This window comes from Suncus etruscus, chromosome 19 (assembly GCF_024139225.1).
Source record: "Suncus etruscus isolate mSunEtr1 chromosome 19, mSunEtr1.pri.cur, whole genome shotgun sequence".
Classification (NCBI taxonomy): domain Eukaryota; kingdom Metazoa; phylum Chordata; class Mammalia; order Eulipotyphla; family Soricidae; genus Suncus; species Suncus etruscus.
This window is the reverse complement of record NC_064866.1, coordinates 348996-366944: the sequence shown is the minus strand read 5'-3', so window position 1 is coordinate 366944 and position 17949 is coordinate 348996. Positions and strand designations below refer to the sequence as shown.

Genomic DNA, 17949 nt, shown 5'->3' with positions numbered 1-17949 from the left:
GTGGCCCAAAAACCAAAAAAAAAAAAAAAAAAAAAAAACCAAAAAAAAAAAAAAAAACCCACTCATTCAGTTATACAGAGATATCAATGGCACCTCCCGAGATAGCAGTGCTTTAACCGGACAGTTAACCTGAAGACCCGACTTGACTCCGAAACCTATGAATATGTGAAAGTATCAGGCCGAGTTTAAAAATAACTCTTTAATCGTATGCACAGAAGGGCAAGGGCTGCGCACCAGGCTGCCTGGGAGAGGAACGCGGGGTTCCCTCGGTGTCCCCGTGGTAGCAGACTGATACAGTTCTGAGACTGCAGAAAGACGAGGATGGGACTGGGCAGGAGAGGAGGGAGGACGCGAGGCTCGGCTGCAAGTCTCAGTCGGTCGACTCCAGCACGGACTCGCTCAGAGCGAGATCCCAGTAGTGTTCCGCCCCGTGCTTTTTGAAATGTTCCCGAGCCATGTTCTCGGTAGGGCACTGCTTGAATTTCATGTCCCCAAAGCTCCGGTCTTTGGCTGTACCCTGAGAAAGAGACAAACTCTGTAACAAAAATGCTGACCTTCTTGTTTTTGGAGGGAGCGGGGGTGATTAGATTTGGGTCACACCGGCAATGTGCAGGGGTTACTCCTGGCTCTGCACTCAGGAATTACTCCTGGTGGTGCTCAGGGGACCATATGGGATGCCAGGGACTGAACCTGGGTTGGCTGTGTGCAAGGCAAAAACCTGCCCTGCTGTGCTGGGACCTGCTTCCAGATTGAGGTTGCTTGTTCCTGGCAGTGCTAAAAGGAACACCCACTACTGGGGATCACACCCGGGTCTCCTGCATGCAAAGCAGGTAGGTACACAAGCCCTTCGAATCACCCTCTCCCCGGGCCAATTGCACTACTTTATTCACCTTTGTTTCGTTTCTTTGAGCCACACCAGTGACAATCAGATTTACTCCTGTGGCTTGGAGACCCACATAAGGTATGGGGGACTGACCATGGGTCTGCTGCGTGCAAAACAAGCATTACACCTGCTATATTATCTCCCCAGACTCCACTAGGAATGAGCTTCATGAAATATGCTGGGTGGAGCCAAACACCAAAACCAAAACACACAAAAAGGCTGGAGCAGTACAGTACGGTGGGTAGGATGCTTGCTTTGAATGCTATCAACCTGGGGGCAGGAGAGATAGCACAACAGTACGGCATTTGCCTTAGACGCAGAAGGAGGGTGGTATGAATCCGGCATTCTATATGGCTCCCCCGAGCCTGCCAGGAGCAGATTTCTGAGTGCAGAGTCAAAAGTAGTCTCTGAGGGGCCGGGTAGGTGGCGCTGGAGGTAAGGTGTCTGCCTTGCAAGCGCTAGCCAAGGAAGGACCACGGTTCGATCCCCCGGCGTCCCATATGGTCCCCCCAAGCCAGGGGCGATTTCTGAGCACATAGCCAGGAGTAACCCCTGAGCGTCAAACGGGTGTGGCCCAAAAACCAAAAAAAAAAAAAAGTAGTCTCTGAGCGCTGCCGGGTTGTGACCCAAAAACCAAAAACAAACAAACAACCCCAAAACAACAACAGCAGCAACAACAAAAGAATGCTATCAAGCTGGGTTTGATCCCTGGCATAGAATATGTAGATCCCAAGCCCAGCTAAAAGTGCAGCCAAGAGTAAAGGCCCGAGCATAGCCAGGTATGATCCCCAAACAAAAGACAGGTGCTGGAGAGATAGCACAGTAGTAGGGTGCTTGCCTTGCAAGCAGCTGATCCAGGACTAACAGTGGCATCCCATATGGTCCTCCGTGCCTGTCAGGAGCAATTTCTGAGCAGAGACAGGAGTAACACGAGTGCCGCCGGGTGTGGTCCAAAAATATAGAAATAAATAAATAAAGACAAAATACAACACAAAATAAAACCCCATGTAATAATGTACTTAGATTAATTTGATTTTATGAAAAAAAAAATAATTCTAGCCTTCACCACCATCTTTGATATTCTGGTGTTTTCCTTAATGTATTACATAGGGGCCGGGCGGTGGCGCTAAAGGTAAGGTGCCTGCCTTGCCTGCGCTAGCCTTGGACGGACCGTGGTTCGATCCCCGGTGTCCCATATGGTCCCCCAAGCCAGGAGCAACTTCTGAGCACATAGCCAGGAGTAACCCCTGAGCATTACCGGGTGTGGCCCAAACACCAAAAAAAAAAAAAAAAAAAAAAAATGTATTACATAAATGTTTCCAGGCTTGTTTTTGTGTGTGTTTTGTGTTGGGTGGCTGAAGGTGGTGACAGGATGAACTTCTCTACTAAAAGTCTCACAGGAGGCGGAGAGAAAGCACAACAGTAGCGCGTTTGCCTTACACGCAGCTGATTTGGGACGGAAGGTGCTTCGAATCCCGGCATCCCATATAGTCCTCCGTGCCTGCCAGGAGCGATTTCTGAGCTAAGCAAAGAGTAATCCCTGACAGCTGCCAGGTGTGACCCAACCCCCTCCCCCCCCCCCAAGAAAAGTCTCATGAAATTTATTTTAAAGTTTTAAGCAGATAAAAAATAAAGTCTGGGCTATAGAGAGAGTTCAACAGGATGGAGAGCATGCTCTGCATGCAGGTCTGATTTTGAACCCTGGCACCACATGGGTTCCCCAAACACCATAAGGAGTGACCCAAGCAACAGCAGCTGAACACTGCGACAGGAAATCACTCCTGGTGGGGCTCATGGGACCCTCTGTGGTACTGGGGAATGACCTTGGAGCTGCATGCAAGGCAAGAGCCCTACCCTCTGCAGAATTGCTCTGACCCCATGACTTTAACTTTTATAAAAAGGTCCACTTAAAAGCCAGAGAAGAAAGGGTTCAGATATTTTCACTTTCCCTGCATGCATCCGACCAAAGTTCAGTTTCTTCAGTCCCAGTACCTCCTGCGGTGCTTTTCAAGCCTCTGTAGGAGTGACCCTGATGAGAGCCCAAGTTAGGCGCTGAGCACCCCCAGATGTAGTGCAATCCCCTCTCCTGAAAGTGCTCCTGACTGAACCACATTTTACAAACCACTATTGAAAGAATAATCTAAGATTTAAAAGCCTGACAATAAATATGGAAAATCATATCCATGTTTTAATGAATTTTGTGTTCAGGATTTACTCTTGGCTCTGCACTCAGCGATCACTCCTGAAGAGGCTCAAAAACAATCCTGTTGGGAATGTTGGAGACTGAACCAGAACTGGTCAAATGCCACGAACTGTACTAACTGTCTGGCCAATCAACTTTATTTTTTTAAGTTTGGTACATCTTTTACTATAATTCTCCCAAAATCCCACAATCACTTTCCTACTTTCCAAGTTTCACATTCATAACTCTTAAATTCAGTAAGGATTTATAATCTTACAACCAGCTTTATATACTCTTCCCCAGATGGCATATATATTTTTTGATGTAACTAAAAAATATCAAAGAATTTGCTGGCAAACATGTAACAATTCCAAGAAGAAAATGCAAATTACTTACGGAATTCATCATAGTTTTACCATTCCATTGTTGCATTTGAATACTATAAACCAGGGGTTTTCAATTGATGCTGGTCTGAAGGTGTAAAAAAGATTGAAAACTGGGCTGGAAAGATAGTACGGCAGATAGGGCGTTTGCCTTGCACATACCAACCCAGGTTTGACCCCAGGACCACATAGAGTTCCCCAAGCCCACCTTTAGTGATTCCTGAGTGCAGAGTCAGGAGTCAGCCCTGAGCACAGCTGGAGGCGTCCCCCAAATGTACAAACCCCACTATTGCCCGATGTTTGATGGGTTGGAGAAAATGCTCTGCACATCAATGATGTGGGTTTAACCACTAGGTGCCACGTGGTTTCTCAAACACTAAAGTGGAGAGGGGCAGGAGGTAGGGTGGGGGTGTATGCACATCCAGTGGTGCTCAGAGCTTAGTACTTCTGGCTCTGCTTTGAGGAAATCACTCCTGGTGGGGCTCAGGGGACCATATGGGGTGCTGGGGATCAAACCCGGTCAGCCACGTGCAAGGCAAGTGCCCTACCCGCTGTACTCTCTCTCTGGCCCCAGTCCCACAGAACTTGTGGTTGTGATCCCCAAACCAAACCAACAGTAAGACCTAGAATGCTCTATTCTCACACAAGATGACTTACCTCCCAGACTAACACACATTTATTGGTTTTCTTTACAGCTTCCTCATCAGAGTCTTCATCGTCTGGGGAAAAACAGCAGAGCTCAATCCTGTTCTGTACTTCACACTACAGAATACAATCTAGGCTTACAAAGTCAGTAAGGCTGCCCAAACTCTTTAAAATACTGGGATCATTTGCCACCTTTTTTTCTATTGTTCCTCCAAACTAGACTAGAAGCTGAAAAGTGCAGAAAAAATGAAATCCACAAACATTCCTGTAGCACCTCACATGTCGTACAGTGCCAGCAGACAAAGGACTAAATAAGATATGCAATTACTAATAAAACTTTCTTCTTTTTATGTCAACATTTTTATGTCAAAGCAAGGAAATCCTATTGTAATGGTTGGGTGTAGGAGGTAGAGGAAATACCAGAGGTGGTACACTGAGTGGGTAGGGAACTTGCCTAGCTTAATGCTAACCTAGTTTCAATCTTTGGCACCAATACGGTTCTAAGCCTGTCAAGAAAATCCCCGAACTGAGGTTATCTCCAAAATCAAAAAGGCCCCAAGTAAATAGAAAAAACCAATAAGGTACTGGTAATTATTTTAAAATGAGACTGGAGGGTGAGGGCAAGGAGAACACAGTGATCTCTCTCTCACTCACACACAAGGTATTTCAGCAGCTAGAGTGATAGTATAGTGGTTAGGGCATTTGCATGTACTCTGCAACTGAGCCATATTCCAGCCCCAGTCAAAAAAAAAAAAAAAAAAAAAAAAAAAAAAAGCACAATTTGGGGGCCAGAGCGAAAGGACAACAGTAGGGCATTGCCTTGCATACGGCAGACCTAGGTTCTGGGTTCAATCCTGGGTCAATCCTCAGCATCCCATATGGTCCTCTAGGCCTGCTAGGAGTGACTTCTGAGCCAGACACAGTATAACTCGAGTGCTGCCAGGTGTCGCTTCCAAACCCCAACTCCCCAAATAAAAGCAGAGTTTTTGACCTGAAAAACTTTTTTTTTTTTTTTGTTTTTTTTTGTTTTTTGGGTCACACCCAGCGGTGCTCAGGGGTTACTCCTGGCTGTCTGCTCAGAAATAGCTCCTGGCAAGCACGGGGGACCATATGGGACACCGGGATTCGAACCAACCACCTTTGATCCTGGATCGGCTGCTTGCAAGGCAAACGCCGCTGTGCTAACTCTCCGGGCCCTGAGATACTTTTATAAACCAATGCACAATATAAGCACATAGCTTGCTGAATGTCCAAAGGAAAAATACTTGTCTATCTAGAATTGAGTTCTGGGGCTGGCCCGGAACTAAACTGCTAGAAAGACCTAGACAATCAAGTACAAAGTAACTACTGCTCAGCATCTGAACATAAATAATCACTGTAAGAATGGCCGGCATGCTTGCAGTCTGTATCTTTCTAAACATTATCAAACAGTATCTAAATGTTGGCAAGAGTTCCAAAGTGAGACACACAAAGTAAGGTTCCCACCCCCCCCCCTATTGCCTCTAGCCCCCAATTCACCATCGCCCTTGGTGTTAGAAGTCTGTTCATCCCACTTTATCCGATGCAGCATAAGACGCTTAAATTTCTTCTGGGCCTTGGGGCCTGGAAACAGAGAAAGAGAAATGTTACCAGCTTTGAGCAAGGCGATGGAGGAAGCACCTCTGACCTCATTCAATCCTCCTAGATCAATGTGGTCACTTAGCCATCCCGGAACCACCTCTGAGGGCCTCCTTTTCTAACACGAACAGAAATGGAGCCCACTACCGTGCCCGCATGTGGATCGAGAACAGGATCCTTTCCTTCGACTCCCCACCACACTTTGTTCACTGCGAGGCCCAGGGCTGCCTGGGGACGGTGTCCACGGGGCTTCAGACTCACCCCCTTCCACTACTACCACGTTGACATCCTTGTGCAGAACCACCACCCCTGTCAGGTACAGCTGCCCAGCATTGGCTTCAATCTTGAACTTCTTGGCTGGGTTGCTCAAATTTCGAACTCTGGAGAAGGGAAAGTTTAGTTATGGCTTCTGTCTAAGCAGCATCAGCCACCTGAATGGAATGGCAAATAAACAGATGGATCCAAAATGATTTTCTCTAAAAACAAAGGCTGCTGAAGCAAGCAAACACACTACTGCTTAAAAGGAGAGTTAATGAGTCTAGAAGTTATTTTCACCACTATTTCACTATTTCTTCAAAGTCAAGTACCATATACCTTATTACTATAACTAGTATGTAAAAATGTACTGTAAAAATGAAAGAGAAGGGGCCGGGCGGTGGCGCTGGAGGTAAGGTGCCTGCCTTGCCTGCGCTAGCCTAGGACGGACCACGGTTCGATCCCCCGGCGTCCCATATGGTCCCCCAAGAAGCCAGGAGCAACTTCTGAGCGCATAGCCAGGAGTAACCCCTGAGCGTCACAGGGTGTGGCCCAAAAACCAAAAAAAAAAAAAAAAAAAAAAAAAAAAAAAGAAAGAGAAGGGGCTGGAGAGATAGCATGGAGGTAAGGCGTTTGCCTTGCGTGCAGAAGGACGTGGTTCGAATCCCGGCATCCCATATGGTCCCCTGTGCCTGCCAGGGGCGATTTCTGAGCATACAGCCAGGAGTAACCCCTGAACACTGCCAGGTGTGACCCAAACCCCCCCCCCAAAAAAAGAAAGAGAAGTCAAATTACACAAAAATACATTATAAGCTCTTGATAATATAAAGATCAAAAGTAAAATAATGCAAAAAAAATAGTACCGCTAGCGGTAAGGCCTTTGCCTTGCACGCGACCAACACAGGATGGACCCTGGTTCGATTCCCGGCATCCTATATGGTCACCGAGCCCGCCACCGGTGATTTCTGAGCCCAGAGCTAGGAGTAACCCAAGTGTGACCCAAAAACCAAAAATAAATAAATAAATAAGTAATTTCTTTGTTTTTTTTGTTTTTTTTTTTTTTTTTGTGGTTTTTGGGTCACACCCGGCAGTGCTCAGGGGTTACTCCTGGCTCCATGCTCAGAAATTGCTCCTGGCAGGCACGGGGGACCATATGGGACGCTGGGATTCGAACCGATGACCTCTTGCATGAAAGGCAAACGCCTTACCTCCATGCTATCTCTCCAGCCCCTAAATAAGTAATTTCTACGTAAAAAAATTAGTTACTAATTAATGAATGCATTAAAAATATAAAAGATAGGAATCGGAGAGATAGCATGGAGGTAATGCGTTTGCCTTGCATGTAGAAGGTTGGTAGGTCGAATCCCAGCATCCCATATGGTCACCGGAGCCTGCCAGGAGTGATTTCTGAGCATAGAGCCAGGAGGAACCCCTGAGTGTTGCGGGGTGTGACCCAAAAAACCAAAAAATAAATAAATAAAAATAAAAAACATAGAAGATAAACATATACCTAATGCAAACAAAATAAGATGAATATATCAAATTAATAAAAGATAGAAAAATATACCATTAAAGGTCCATTTTTGAGCGGGAGTAATAGGATTACTGATCAGGATGAGAATATAGTCACAGGGGTTGGAGCAACAGTACAGTGGGTAGGGTGTTTTGTCTTGCCATGGCCGACCAAGTTTGGTCCCTGGCGTCCCATATAGTCTCCAGAGCATGCCAGGAGTAATGTTTGAGTTCAGAGCCAGGAGTAAGCCCTGTTCACTGCTAGGTGTGGCCCCCAAACAAAAACATGTATAAGAATAAAAACAATACAGCCAGTAGGTTAAGAAAATCTTGGGGCCGGGAAGGTGGCGCTAGAGGTAAGGTGTCTGCCTTACAAGTGCTAGCCAAGGAACGGACCGCGGTTCGATCCCCCGGCGTCCCATAGGGTCCCCCCAAGCCAGGGGCGATTTCTGAGCACATAGCCAGGAGTAACCCCTGAGCGTCAAACGGGTGTGGCCCAAAAACCAAAAAAAAAAAAAAGAAAATCTTACTGCTTCCATAGACTAACAGGATATTCTTTACAAAGGTTGTAAAATCCCAACATCTTGACTGGATCGATATTCCTTCCTTCTTCAGAACTAGTTTTAATTTATTACTAAGATCTCTGAGAGAAGAACAGATCTTTGAGCAGATGTAGTAGCTCAGTTGTAAAGTGTGAGCTTCACATGTATGAGGATTTGATGCTTTGCTTTTTTTTTTTTTTGTTTTTTTTTTTGTTTGTTTGTTTTTGGGCCACACCCGGCAGTGCTCAGGGGTTACTCCTGGCTGTCTGCTCAGAAATAGCTCCTGGCAGGCACAGGGGACCAGATGGGACACCGGGATTCGAACCAACCACCTTTGGTCCTTGATCGGCTGTTTGCAAAGCAAACACCGCTGTGCTATCTCTCTGGGTCCCCCCCTTTTTTTTTGTTTGTTTTTGTTGTTGTTGTTGATGCTTCGCTTTTAAAGGATTTCACAGTAGTAAGAGTGGGGAGGGAGTTCACTTCAGTAATGTTTGGGGGGAGACCATGTTGTACTGGCAAATAAACCTGGGCCCCTGACATGCAAAGAACATCTTCAATTCTGAATAAATCCTTAACTACACCACTGCAAAAGGATTAACTCTTTGGTTCCAACTAGGCTAATTACAATGGATCAGCGGCCAGTACTGGATATGCTTTGAGACACGCTGTAGGGATTCTATCTCCAGCATTTGGAAAAGGTTCTGAGTTCCCTAAGGAAAAGGCCGGCTCAATGTGGACACCTACCTATATACCGATATGTGTACCCCCTGTGAAATGTCTTCTTTAAGCTTTTTAATTTTCTTGACCTTTCTCTGTTCTGCTGTAAGTTTCCGGGCAGCGTTGGCCTCTTCGTGCGCTCTGTCGTGACAGGAAGGACATCCACAAGTGAGAAAGGCATTGGAGCTCAGAGGCAGGGCTGAGGGAGAGAGAGAGCGACAGAGGACTCTCCCCTCCCGCCAAACACCAGACCCCCGGGGGAGCTGGGAAAGATGCGTGCTCTGGGGTTGCGCCCAGTCCCGCCCACATAACTTACTTTTGTCGCTTGGCCATCTGAGCTCTCACATGGGCTTCTACTTTCGTAGGGTCTTGCACAGCTTCCGTTCCTAATACTCGCATTAAATTCGAAATTCTCACTGTAGGAAAGGAGACGAAAATTAATTTCAAGTACTTTCCACTTCGAAGAGCCACTTTCTCGTTAGAACCAGTACAGATGGCTTACTTCTAAACTTGGTTCAAAATAGACATTCTCTGTAAAATTCAATCTGGAAAAGCTAATCCAACTAACCTTAGCTTAGCTTTCTGCTAAAGAACAGATCATCTAAACAGGACTCACTCAGACAAAAATCAATGAACATTGGGCCAGACTAGAGAGGTAAGAGCAGGGTAGGGGCATTTGCCTTGCAATGGGCCAACCCAGGTTTTGACTCCTGGCATACAGGAGTAATTCCTGATGCAGTGCCAGGACTAATTCTGGAGCATCACGGATGTGGCCTAAATACTCCCCTTCAAAATACGAACAGAAGAACTTCCTCCCCTTTTATGGATAGTTTGCCCTGATCACAACATAGTATTCAAAGAACCTTTATGCAATAGAGCTTACTCAAAATATTACCTAATGAGGAGTTGGAGCAATAGTGAAACAGGTAGGGTTGGGGCCAGAAAGATAGCATAGCGGTAGGACATTTATCTTGCACGTGGCCGAGCCAGGACGGACCTGGGTTTGATTCACGGCATCCTATATGGTCCCCCAAGCCTGCCAGGAGTGATTTCTGAGCACAGAGCCAGGAGTAACCCCTGAATGACATTGGGTGAAGCCCCGAAACCAAAAACAAACAAACAAATGAACAGAAACAGGTAGGGTGCTTGCCTTGCATAGGGCCAACACAGGCTGGATCCCTAGCATCCAGAGCTAAATTGCATGTTTTGTACAAGTGACCGGGTCTGATCCTTAGTAACAGATGACTGCCAAACACCACCCAGTATCATCTCTGAGTACCTCCAGAAAAGCTTTCCTTATCCTGAGTTTTTGGGTCACAGTTGCAGTGTTTGGCAGAGATGGAACCTGAATTTCCTCCTGTATAAAAAAGCACCGTCCCAGGTCCAGAGCAGTAGTACAGCGGTAGGGCGTTTGCCTTGTACATGGCTGACCCAGGATGAACCGCACTTCGATACCCTGCGTCCCATATGGTTCCCTAAGCCAGGAGCAATTTCTGAGCTCATAGCCAGAAGTAATCCCTGAGCATCACCGGGTGTGGCCCAGAAACAAAAACAAAAACAAAAACAAAAAAAAAGAAGCATGCTCCCATCCCATTGAGCTCTCCCTTCAATTCCCCAAAACACTTTCTTCTTTTGAGTTTTGCTTTGTTTCTGGACACCTGGCATGCTCAGGGCTTGGGAATCACTCTGGATAGAACTCAGAGGTCCCTCTGTTACGTTGGGAATGAACCAGGGCTGGCTGCATGTAAAGTAAGCACTTTAACTTCACAGAATTACTCCGCCTCAGCACCCCCAGCCCCAGATTTTTTTTGTTTTTGGCCAAAACCTGGTGGCGGGCAGGACTTACTCCTGGCTCTGCATTCAGGAATGAATTCTGGTGATATTTGGGGATATCATATGGGATGGGTAGGTATCAAACTCTGGTAGGTCACATGCAAAGCAAGAACCCTGCCTCTTGTACTATCCAGAACAAAAAAAAGCTTTATTGTTATGTTATTACATTAATCTTTCAAAAAGAACATCAGCGGTCAGAGTGATATTATAGCAGGTATAATGTGGCTGCCCTGCATGTATCTCACTCAGGTTTGACACCGGTACCCTAGGCCCCTAGGCCCCACCAGGGAGGGCTCAGTGATCCCTGAGTACAGAGGCAGGAGCAAGCCCTGAGCACTGCCAGTTGTGCCCCCAACAGATGGAACAAAAAGTTCGATGTAAAATGTAATTAAAAGGGGCAGGTGTGGGCCCGGAGAAATAGCACAGCGGCGTCTGATTTGCAAGCAGCCGATCCGGGACCTAAGGTGGTTGGTTCGAATCCCGGTGTCCCATATGGTCCCCCGTGCCTGCCGGGAGCTATTTCTGAGCAGGCAGCCAGGAGTAACCCCTGAGCACCGCCGGGTGTGGCCCAAAAACCAATAAAAAAAAAAGGGGGGGGGCAGGTGGGCAGGTGAGGTGGCGCTAAAGGTAAGGTGTCTGCCTTGCAAGCACTAGCCAAGGAAGGACCACGGGACCTCGGCTCGATCCCCCGGCATCCCATATGGTCTCCCCAAGCCAGGAGTAAACCCTGAGCGCTTAGCCAGGAGTAAACCCTGAGCATCAAATGGGTATGGCCCAAAAAAACAAAAAAAAATGTAATCAAAAAATAAACTGTAAAAAAGAAAAAAATGTAAAATTTAAGAAAAAAGTCAAAACCCTATTGAATGATTCTGAGAGAGAGGAGAAAGAGAAGAGAGAGGGGGAGAGAGAGAAAAAAAGAGAGAGAGAGAGAGAGAGAGAGAGAGAGAGAGAGAAGAGAGAGAGAGAAAGAAAGAGAGAGAGAGAGAGAGAGAGGAGGCTCTAGGTATTTCTAGAATTACACTCATCACTCTTTCTACATTCCCCTCAGTTATAACTTACCTTTAGGTTCTGGAGGGGGCATCAGGCCCAGCCTGACCTTTTCTTGTAATTCCTTCTGTGCTTCCCTCCTTGTTTGTCTCCGGAGTTTCTTCTGTTCCTTCTTGGTAAGATAAACTCCCAGAGTAACTGGTGTATCATTGTCGACTTGTAGAGAAAGGAATGGAGCAAAGCATTATTTCAGAGAACAGAATTTTGATAATCATAGGAAAGAATTTAGCTGACTACCACATTAAACCAGTTGGGGGCTGAAAAGATAGTACAGTGGGTAGGGCCCTTTTTGCATTCAGCCAACTGAGTGAGGTTCAATCCTTGGAATCCCATATGGTCCCCCAAATACTGCCAGGAATAATTCTTGAGCACAGAGCTAGGAATAAACCCTGTGATCATCAATTATGGCCCCTACCCCCGCCCCCCAAAAAAAAGGAAAAGATAAAAAGAGACTCTAGCTGTTTCAATTTAGATGATAAAGAAGTTATATTCTCGGGCTGGAGCAACAGCACAGCAGGTAGTGTTTGCCTTGTACACAGCCAATCTGGATTTAATTCCCAACTTTCCTATTGTAGGCTAGCGCTTGCAAGGCAGACACCTTACCTCTAGTGCCACTGCTCCTGGCCCAAGAGTGATTTCTTTTCTTTTCTTTTTTTGGTCACACCCAGCAGCACTAAGGAGTTACTCCTGGCTCCACGCTCAGAAATCACTTCTGGCAGGCCTGGGGGGACCATATGGGATGCTGGGATTCAAACCACTGTCCTTCTGCATGCCTTACCTCCATGCTATCTCTCCAGCCCCTCAGAAGTGATTTCTTTTTCTTTTCTTTTTTCTTTTTTTTTTTTGTGGTTTTTGGGTCACACCCGGCAGTGCTCAGGGGTTATTCCTGGCTCCAGGCTCAGAAATTGCTCCCGGCAGGCACAGGGGACCATATGGGACGCCGGGATTCGAACTGATGACCTCCTGCATGAAAGGCAAGCGCCTTACCTCCATGCTATCTCTCCGGCCCCAGGAGTGATTTCTGATCATAAAGCCAGGAGTAAGTCCTGAGTGCTCTGCTGGTTGTGTGCCTCATCCCCCCCTCAAAAGAAGTTATAGTTTTTAATTTGTTCACTTATATTTTGCTGAATACAGAAATGACTATTTAAAACGGAAAGGAAGGGAAAAAGAAAATAGGGAATAGGGCCAGAATAAAAATACAGTAGATAGGGGTCAAAGTGATAGCACAGTGGTAAGGTGTTTGTCTTGCACGAGGCCAACACAGGACAGAACCTGGTTCGAATCCTGGTATCCCATATGGTCCCCCAAGCCTGCCAGGAGCAACTTCTGAGCGCAAAGCCAGGAGTAAACCCTGAGCAATGCCAGATGTGCCCCCCCCCCCCAAAAAAAAAGAAGAAAATACAGTAGGTAAAGGGCTTGCCTCGCATTAGCTGATCCATGCTCAACCACTGGCACCCCATGCATTCCCCAAGCAGCACTAGGAGTGATCCCTAAGTGCAGAGCTAGGAATTAGCCCTGAGCACTGCTTTGAATGAATCAAAGCAGGAGAATGTGGTGTAGGGAAAGGCAGGAAGCTCTGGATTATGGAAAGGGTCTTTGAAAATAAGAGTCCCACAGTTTTCAGTCTAGTAACAATACCCAAAGATAATAGTAATGAGGACCAGGAAAACTGTTTCTTTTCTTTTTCTTTTTTGGCTTTCGGTTTTGGGTCATATCCAGCAGTGCTCAGGGGTTCCTCCTGGCTCTATGCTCAGAAATCGCTCCTGGCAGGCTCGGGGGACCCTATGGGATACCAGGACTTGAACCACCGTCCTTCTGCATGCCAGGCAAACGTTCTACCTCCATGCTATCTCTCCAGCCCAGGAAGACCTGTTTCTTTCTTTTTTTTTTTTTTTTTGGTTTTTGGGCCACACCCGGTGACGCTCAGGGGTTACTCCTGGCCATGCGCTCAGAAGTCGCTCCTGGCTTGGGGGACCATATGGGACGCCGGGGGATCGAACCGCGGTCCGTCCTAGGCTAGCGCAGGCAAGGCAGGCACCTTACCTCTAGCGCCACCGCCCGGCCCCAAGACCTGTTTCTTGATAGGAACCTTGCCACAAAGAGCAGGGGCATAGTGCAGTTAGGGGAGGAGAAAGGACTACAAAGTTAACAATAGTTGGGAATGATCACTCGATAAAACTAGATGCTGAAAAGAGGTTCAAATGATATGCATGAGGGGTTGGAGTCATGCACAGTGGGTAGGGTGTTTGCCTGGCATATGGCCGACAGGGTTCGATCCCTGGCGTCCCTCTATGGTTCCCAGAGAACCACCAGGAATGACCCGAGTGCAGAGTAATCCGTGATCATTGCTGGCTGTGGCCCCCAAAGCAAACCCCGCTCAAAAAGTGACGTTCATGATACCCCTTCAGTAACCATATTGTAAACCAGTTTAAAAGGGAAATGCAAACACATGTGCATGAGAGAGATGGAGAGAAATGGAGAGAATGAGAATATGTCTGCTACAGAGGCTGGAGGGGAGGGGGCTGGGGAGGCAAAGGGGCAAGGAGCAACAAACTGGAGACAGTGGTGGTGGGAAATCTGCAGCAGTGAAGGATGCTGAACACTGTATAACTAAAATTCAATCACGAACAACTTCGTATTGCATCTCACGGTAATTTTAAAAACGAGCCCCATATTAAGAAACAAACATTTTGGGCCCGGAGAGATAGCACAGCGGTGTTTGCCTTGCAAGCAGCCGATCCAGGACCAAAGGTGGTTGGTTCGAATCCCGGTGTCCCATATGGTCCCCCGTGCCTGCCAGGAGCTATTTCTGAGCAGACAGCCAGGAGTAACCCCTGAGCAATGCCGGGTGTGGCCCAAAAACCAAAAACCAAAAAAAAAAAAAAAAAAAGAAACAAACATTTTAAGGGAAGGTGTGTTCATACAGGAGGAACCGTGTTTACTGGGGAAGCTCAGCTGATAGTGGAGTGCTGGGGACTGAACCTATATGCAAAGTACATACTCAGGCCTTAAAAAATATATTCTGGGGCCGGAGAGATAGCATGGAGGTAAGGCGTTTACCTTTCATGCAGAAGGTCACTGGTTCGAATCCCGGCATCCCATATGGTCCCCCGTGCCTGCCAAGAGCGATTTTTGAGCATGGAGCCAGGAAAAACCCCTGAGCACTGCCGGGTGTGACCCAAAAACCACACAAAAAATATATAGATTTTGTTTTTTTTTTGTTTGTTTGGTTTTGGGCCCCACCTGGTGACGCTCATGGGTTACTCCTGGCTATGCACTCAGAAGTCGCTCCTGGCTTGGGGGGACCATATGGGACGCTGGGGGATCGAACCTAGGTCCGTCCTACGCTAGCGCTGGCAAGGCAGACACCTTACCTCTAGCGCCACCATGCCAGCCCCTTAAAAATATATTCTTGGGGGACCAGGGTGATAACACAGTGGTAGGACATCTGCCTTGTAGGTGGCCAACCAGCATCCCGTATGGTCCCCCGATCCTGCCAGGGGCGATTTTGAACGCAGATCCAAGAGTAGCCCTGAGCACAAAAGCAGTGCTTTTGCTTGGTGATCACTGACCAGCTAGAGGCTGATCAAATGGCTCAGTGGACTGGAGCACAGTGTTTGCAGGCAAAAGGCACAGGTCTGATAACGCAGTGCTGTACAGTCCTCCAAGTACCACTGGATCTGAGCTCCCACCAAAGAATGGTTGTAGATGCTAAGGTGCTGTGAGATGGTTGAGAGGGTGGAGGTGAAGCTTTGCATGCAAAAACTCCTGGGTTGGTGCTGACTTGTGATATAATCAGTAAGTCACCTCTCGATTAGGCTCTAGACTTGCACTGGTACTACAGTCACTAGCAATCTATATTCTTTAATTAACATGAAATGAAAAAAAATAAGTCAGTTTCTCAGTTATAATTTAAATCAGTCAAGTTTTTGAATACTCAATGATGTCACGCAGATAGTAACTACTGTTTCAGAAAGCACAGAGAACAAAGAATAGCTCCACCATTAGAGAAAGTTCCATCCGATAATAGATAACACTTCACTACTCTTACCTGGAGGATTAAGTTGAGCTGGATGTTCAACAAGATTTGTGATTCCAAAATAATCTTCTCTCTTGGGCTTTTCCTCTGTGCTAAAATTGGAAAAAAGAGATGCAGAGGTGTAAATGCTTCTACGAAAGGGAGTCCTGCGCTCAGAAATTGCTCTTGGTTCAGGGGATGAAACCCGTGTCTGTCCTGGGTCAGCCACGTGCCCTACCACTACGTTACCACTCCGGCCCCAGAATGGTTTCTCCCCCTTCTATCAATACCCTACCCAGATTTGGACCAGAATTATGTTGCTGAAATACCACATGTTTGAGCACGAACTTTTTGTATGAAGAGTGAAGGTTCCAGCTACCTACAGAGGTGCTCAGGAGTTATTCTGTTTGTGTTTATTGTTGCTTTGGGGCCATACCTAGTAGTGCTCAAGGGTTACACTGACACCATTCATTTAGCACTCCCGGCAGGTGCAGGGGATAATACAGTTACTCCTCGCTTATCAACCAAGTTTGTTTCAAAGACTTGGTCGTTAAGTGAGGAACTGCAAGTACTGGATACAATAGTACAGTATATGCATAGTACTTGACAATACAGTATTCTGAATAAGTAAAATAACGAGAAAGACCAAACTTGTTTTAATTTGCATAGGTTGTGTCGTTTACACACAGTACTGCAATGGATTACAGAACATAAAGTTAGTAAAGTAGGTCCATTAAAGCACCAAAAACCACAGTACTGTACTGTAGAGTGTACAAGATGGAAAAAGGATATTTAAAATAAAATAAAATAAAATAAAATGGGCCGGGCGGTGGCGCTGGAGGTAAGGTGCCTGCCTTGCCTGCGCTAGCCTAGGACGGACCGTGGTTCGATCCCCCGGCGTCCCATATGGTCCCCCAAGAAGCCAGGAGCAACTTCTGAGCACATAGCCAGGAGTAACCCCTGAGCGTCACAGGGTGTGGCCCAAAAAAAACAAAAAAAACAAAATAAAATAAAATAAAATAAAATAATGGTGAAGATGGTCGTAAGTGCGAGCTGTCACTAAACAGGTAAGTCAGTAAGCGAGGAGTATCTGTCTTGGATGCCTGGGATTGAACCTGGGTCGGCAGACTGGAACTATTCTTGATTCTATTTCAGGAGTGGCCCAGGGGAGTGCTCAAAGAACCATAAAATGATGCTGAGATCCAAACAGGATTGGCTTGGCCAAAGAAGCCATGAGCAAAGTAAGTGCCTTAGCTTGAGTTATTCTCTCTGGACTCCAAAGCTAAACCAAAAAATTCACCTTCCATAGTTGATAATAGCCCTTTTCAGTACTTACGTATCTATACTCTGCCATTTTTTACACATACTTTTCAAGATGATAAGACTGTCTCCTGCCGAGATTTCAAAGTACTAAAGTATTACTCCACCCTGGATTTACGTGTAGCGACCTGAAACCCACCCATTTCTGGGAGGGGTCTTGGGAACCGGATAGTAGGAGTAACTCTACCTGCAAGACCCGGCCCATTCCGGGGAGGGGTCTTGGAATAGGTAGATAAACCCGGGAGCGAGGGGATTAAGGGTCTTTGCCCTTTTGGCCCTGGAGAGCTCGCTGGCTTTGGGGCCTTTGTGTTTTGGTCTTGGACCAGCATGGAGCCCAAAGGGAAGATGGCTAAAAGGAGTTTAGATGCAGGGCCAAGAACAACTTGTGCTTAAAATGTTATGAGATAGGCCACACACACGTGGTGGCTAGGGCCTAAATAAAGTTAATGCTTTCTGAAGCCTGCATGTGAGTGAGTGATTTCGCGTTTCATCTGGGCCTGAAACTCGCAGGTTCATCGGGTTGCTGAGCCACGTGGCCTGGGATGGCAAAAAGAAATCCATCGCCATCCACCGCCATGCAGCCTCATCTTTAATTATGTAATGCAAGACTAAAGTCTTTTTTGTCCTAAAACCTTGATATTATTGTCTCACATTAGTAACAAAAACTCCAAGACAGCGGCAAAGGAAGGGTAAGAACAAGCTAGAACACACAGCATGAAGCACAAAGAGCTAACCATTTGTCCACTTAGAGGGATCTTTGTTATATTCTAGGACTGGCTTTTCTTTTTTTTTTTTTTTTTTGGTTTTTGGGCCACACCCGGTGACGCTCAGGGGTTACTCCTGGCTATGCACTCAGAAGTCGCTCCTGGCTTGGGGGACCATATGGGACGCCGGGGGATCGAACCGTCCTAGGCTAGCGCAGGTAAGGCAGGCACCTTACCTCCAGCGCCACCGCCCGGCCCGGCTTTAAATTTCTTTGGGGTCACACCCGGCGG

At 46.7% G+C, this 17949-nt stretch overlaps 1 protein-coding gene across 1 annotated transcript in view; it reads right to left on the bottom strand.

The window, feature by feature from the left end:
* Nucleotides 1–184: 184 nt before the first annotated feature.
* PRPF3 (pre-mRNA processing factor 3) overlaps nucleotides 185–17949 on the bottom strand; it is a 35277-nt gene continuing 17512 nt past the window's right edge. The window contains exons 9-16 of the mRNA XM_049765912.1: nucleotides 15668–15747; nucleotides 11629–11772; nucleotides 9053–9152; nucleotides 8764–8877; nucleotides 5972–6090; nucleotides 5612–5695; nucleotides 4106–4167; nucleotides 185–517 (exon numbers count right to left, since the gene is read on the bottom strand). Of these exons, the coding sequence (XP_049621869.1) occupies nucleotides 371–517; nucleotides 4106–4167; nucleotides 5612–5695; nucleotides 5972–6090; nucleotides 8764–8877; nucleotides 9053–9152; nucleotides 11629–11772; nucleotides 15668–15747 (850 nt within the window). The 3' untranslated portion in view covers nucleotides 185–370. The remainder of the gene's footprint in view (nucleotides 518–4105; nucleotides 4168–5611; nucleotides 5696–5971; nucleotides 6091–8763; nucleotides 8878–9052; nucleotides 9153–11628; nucleotides 11773–15667; nucleotides 15748–17949) is intronic.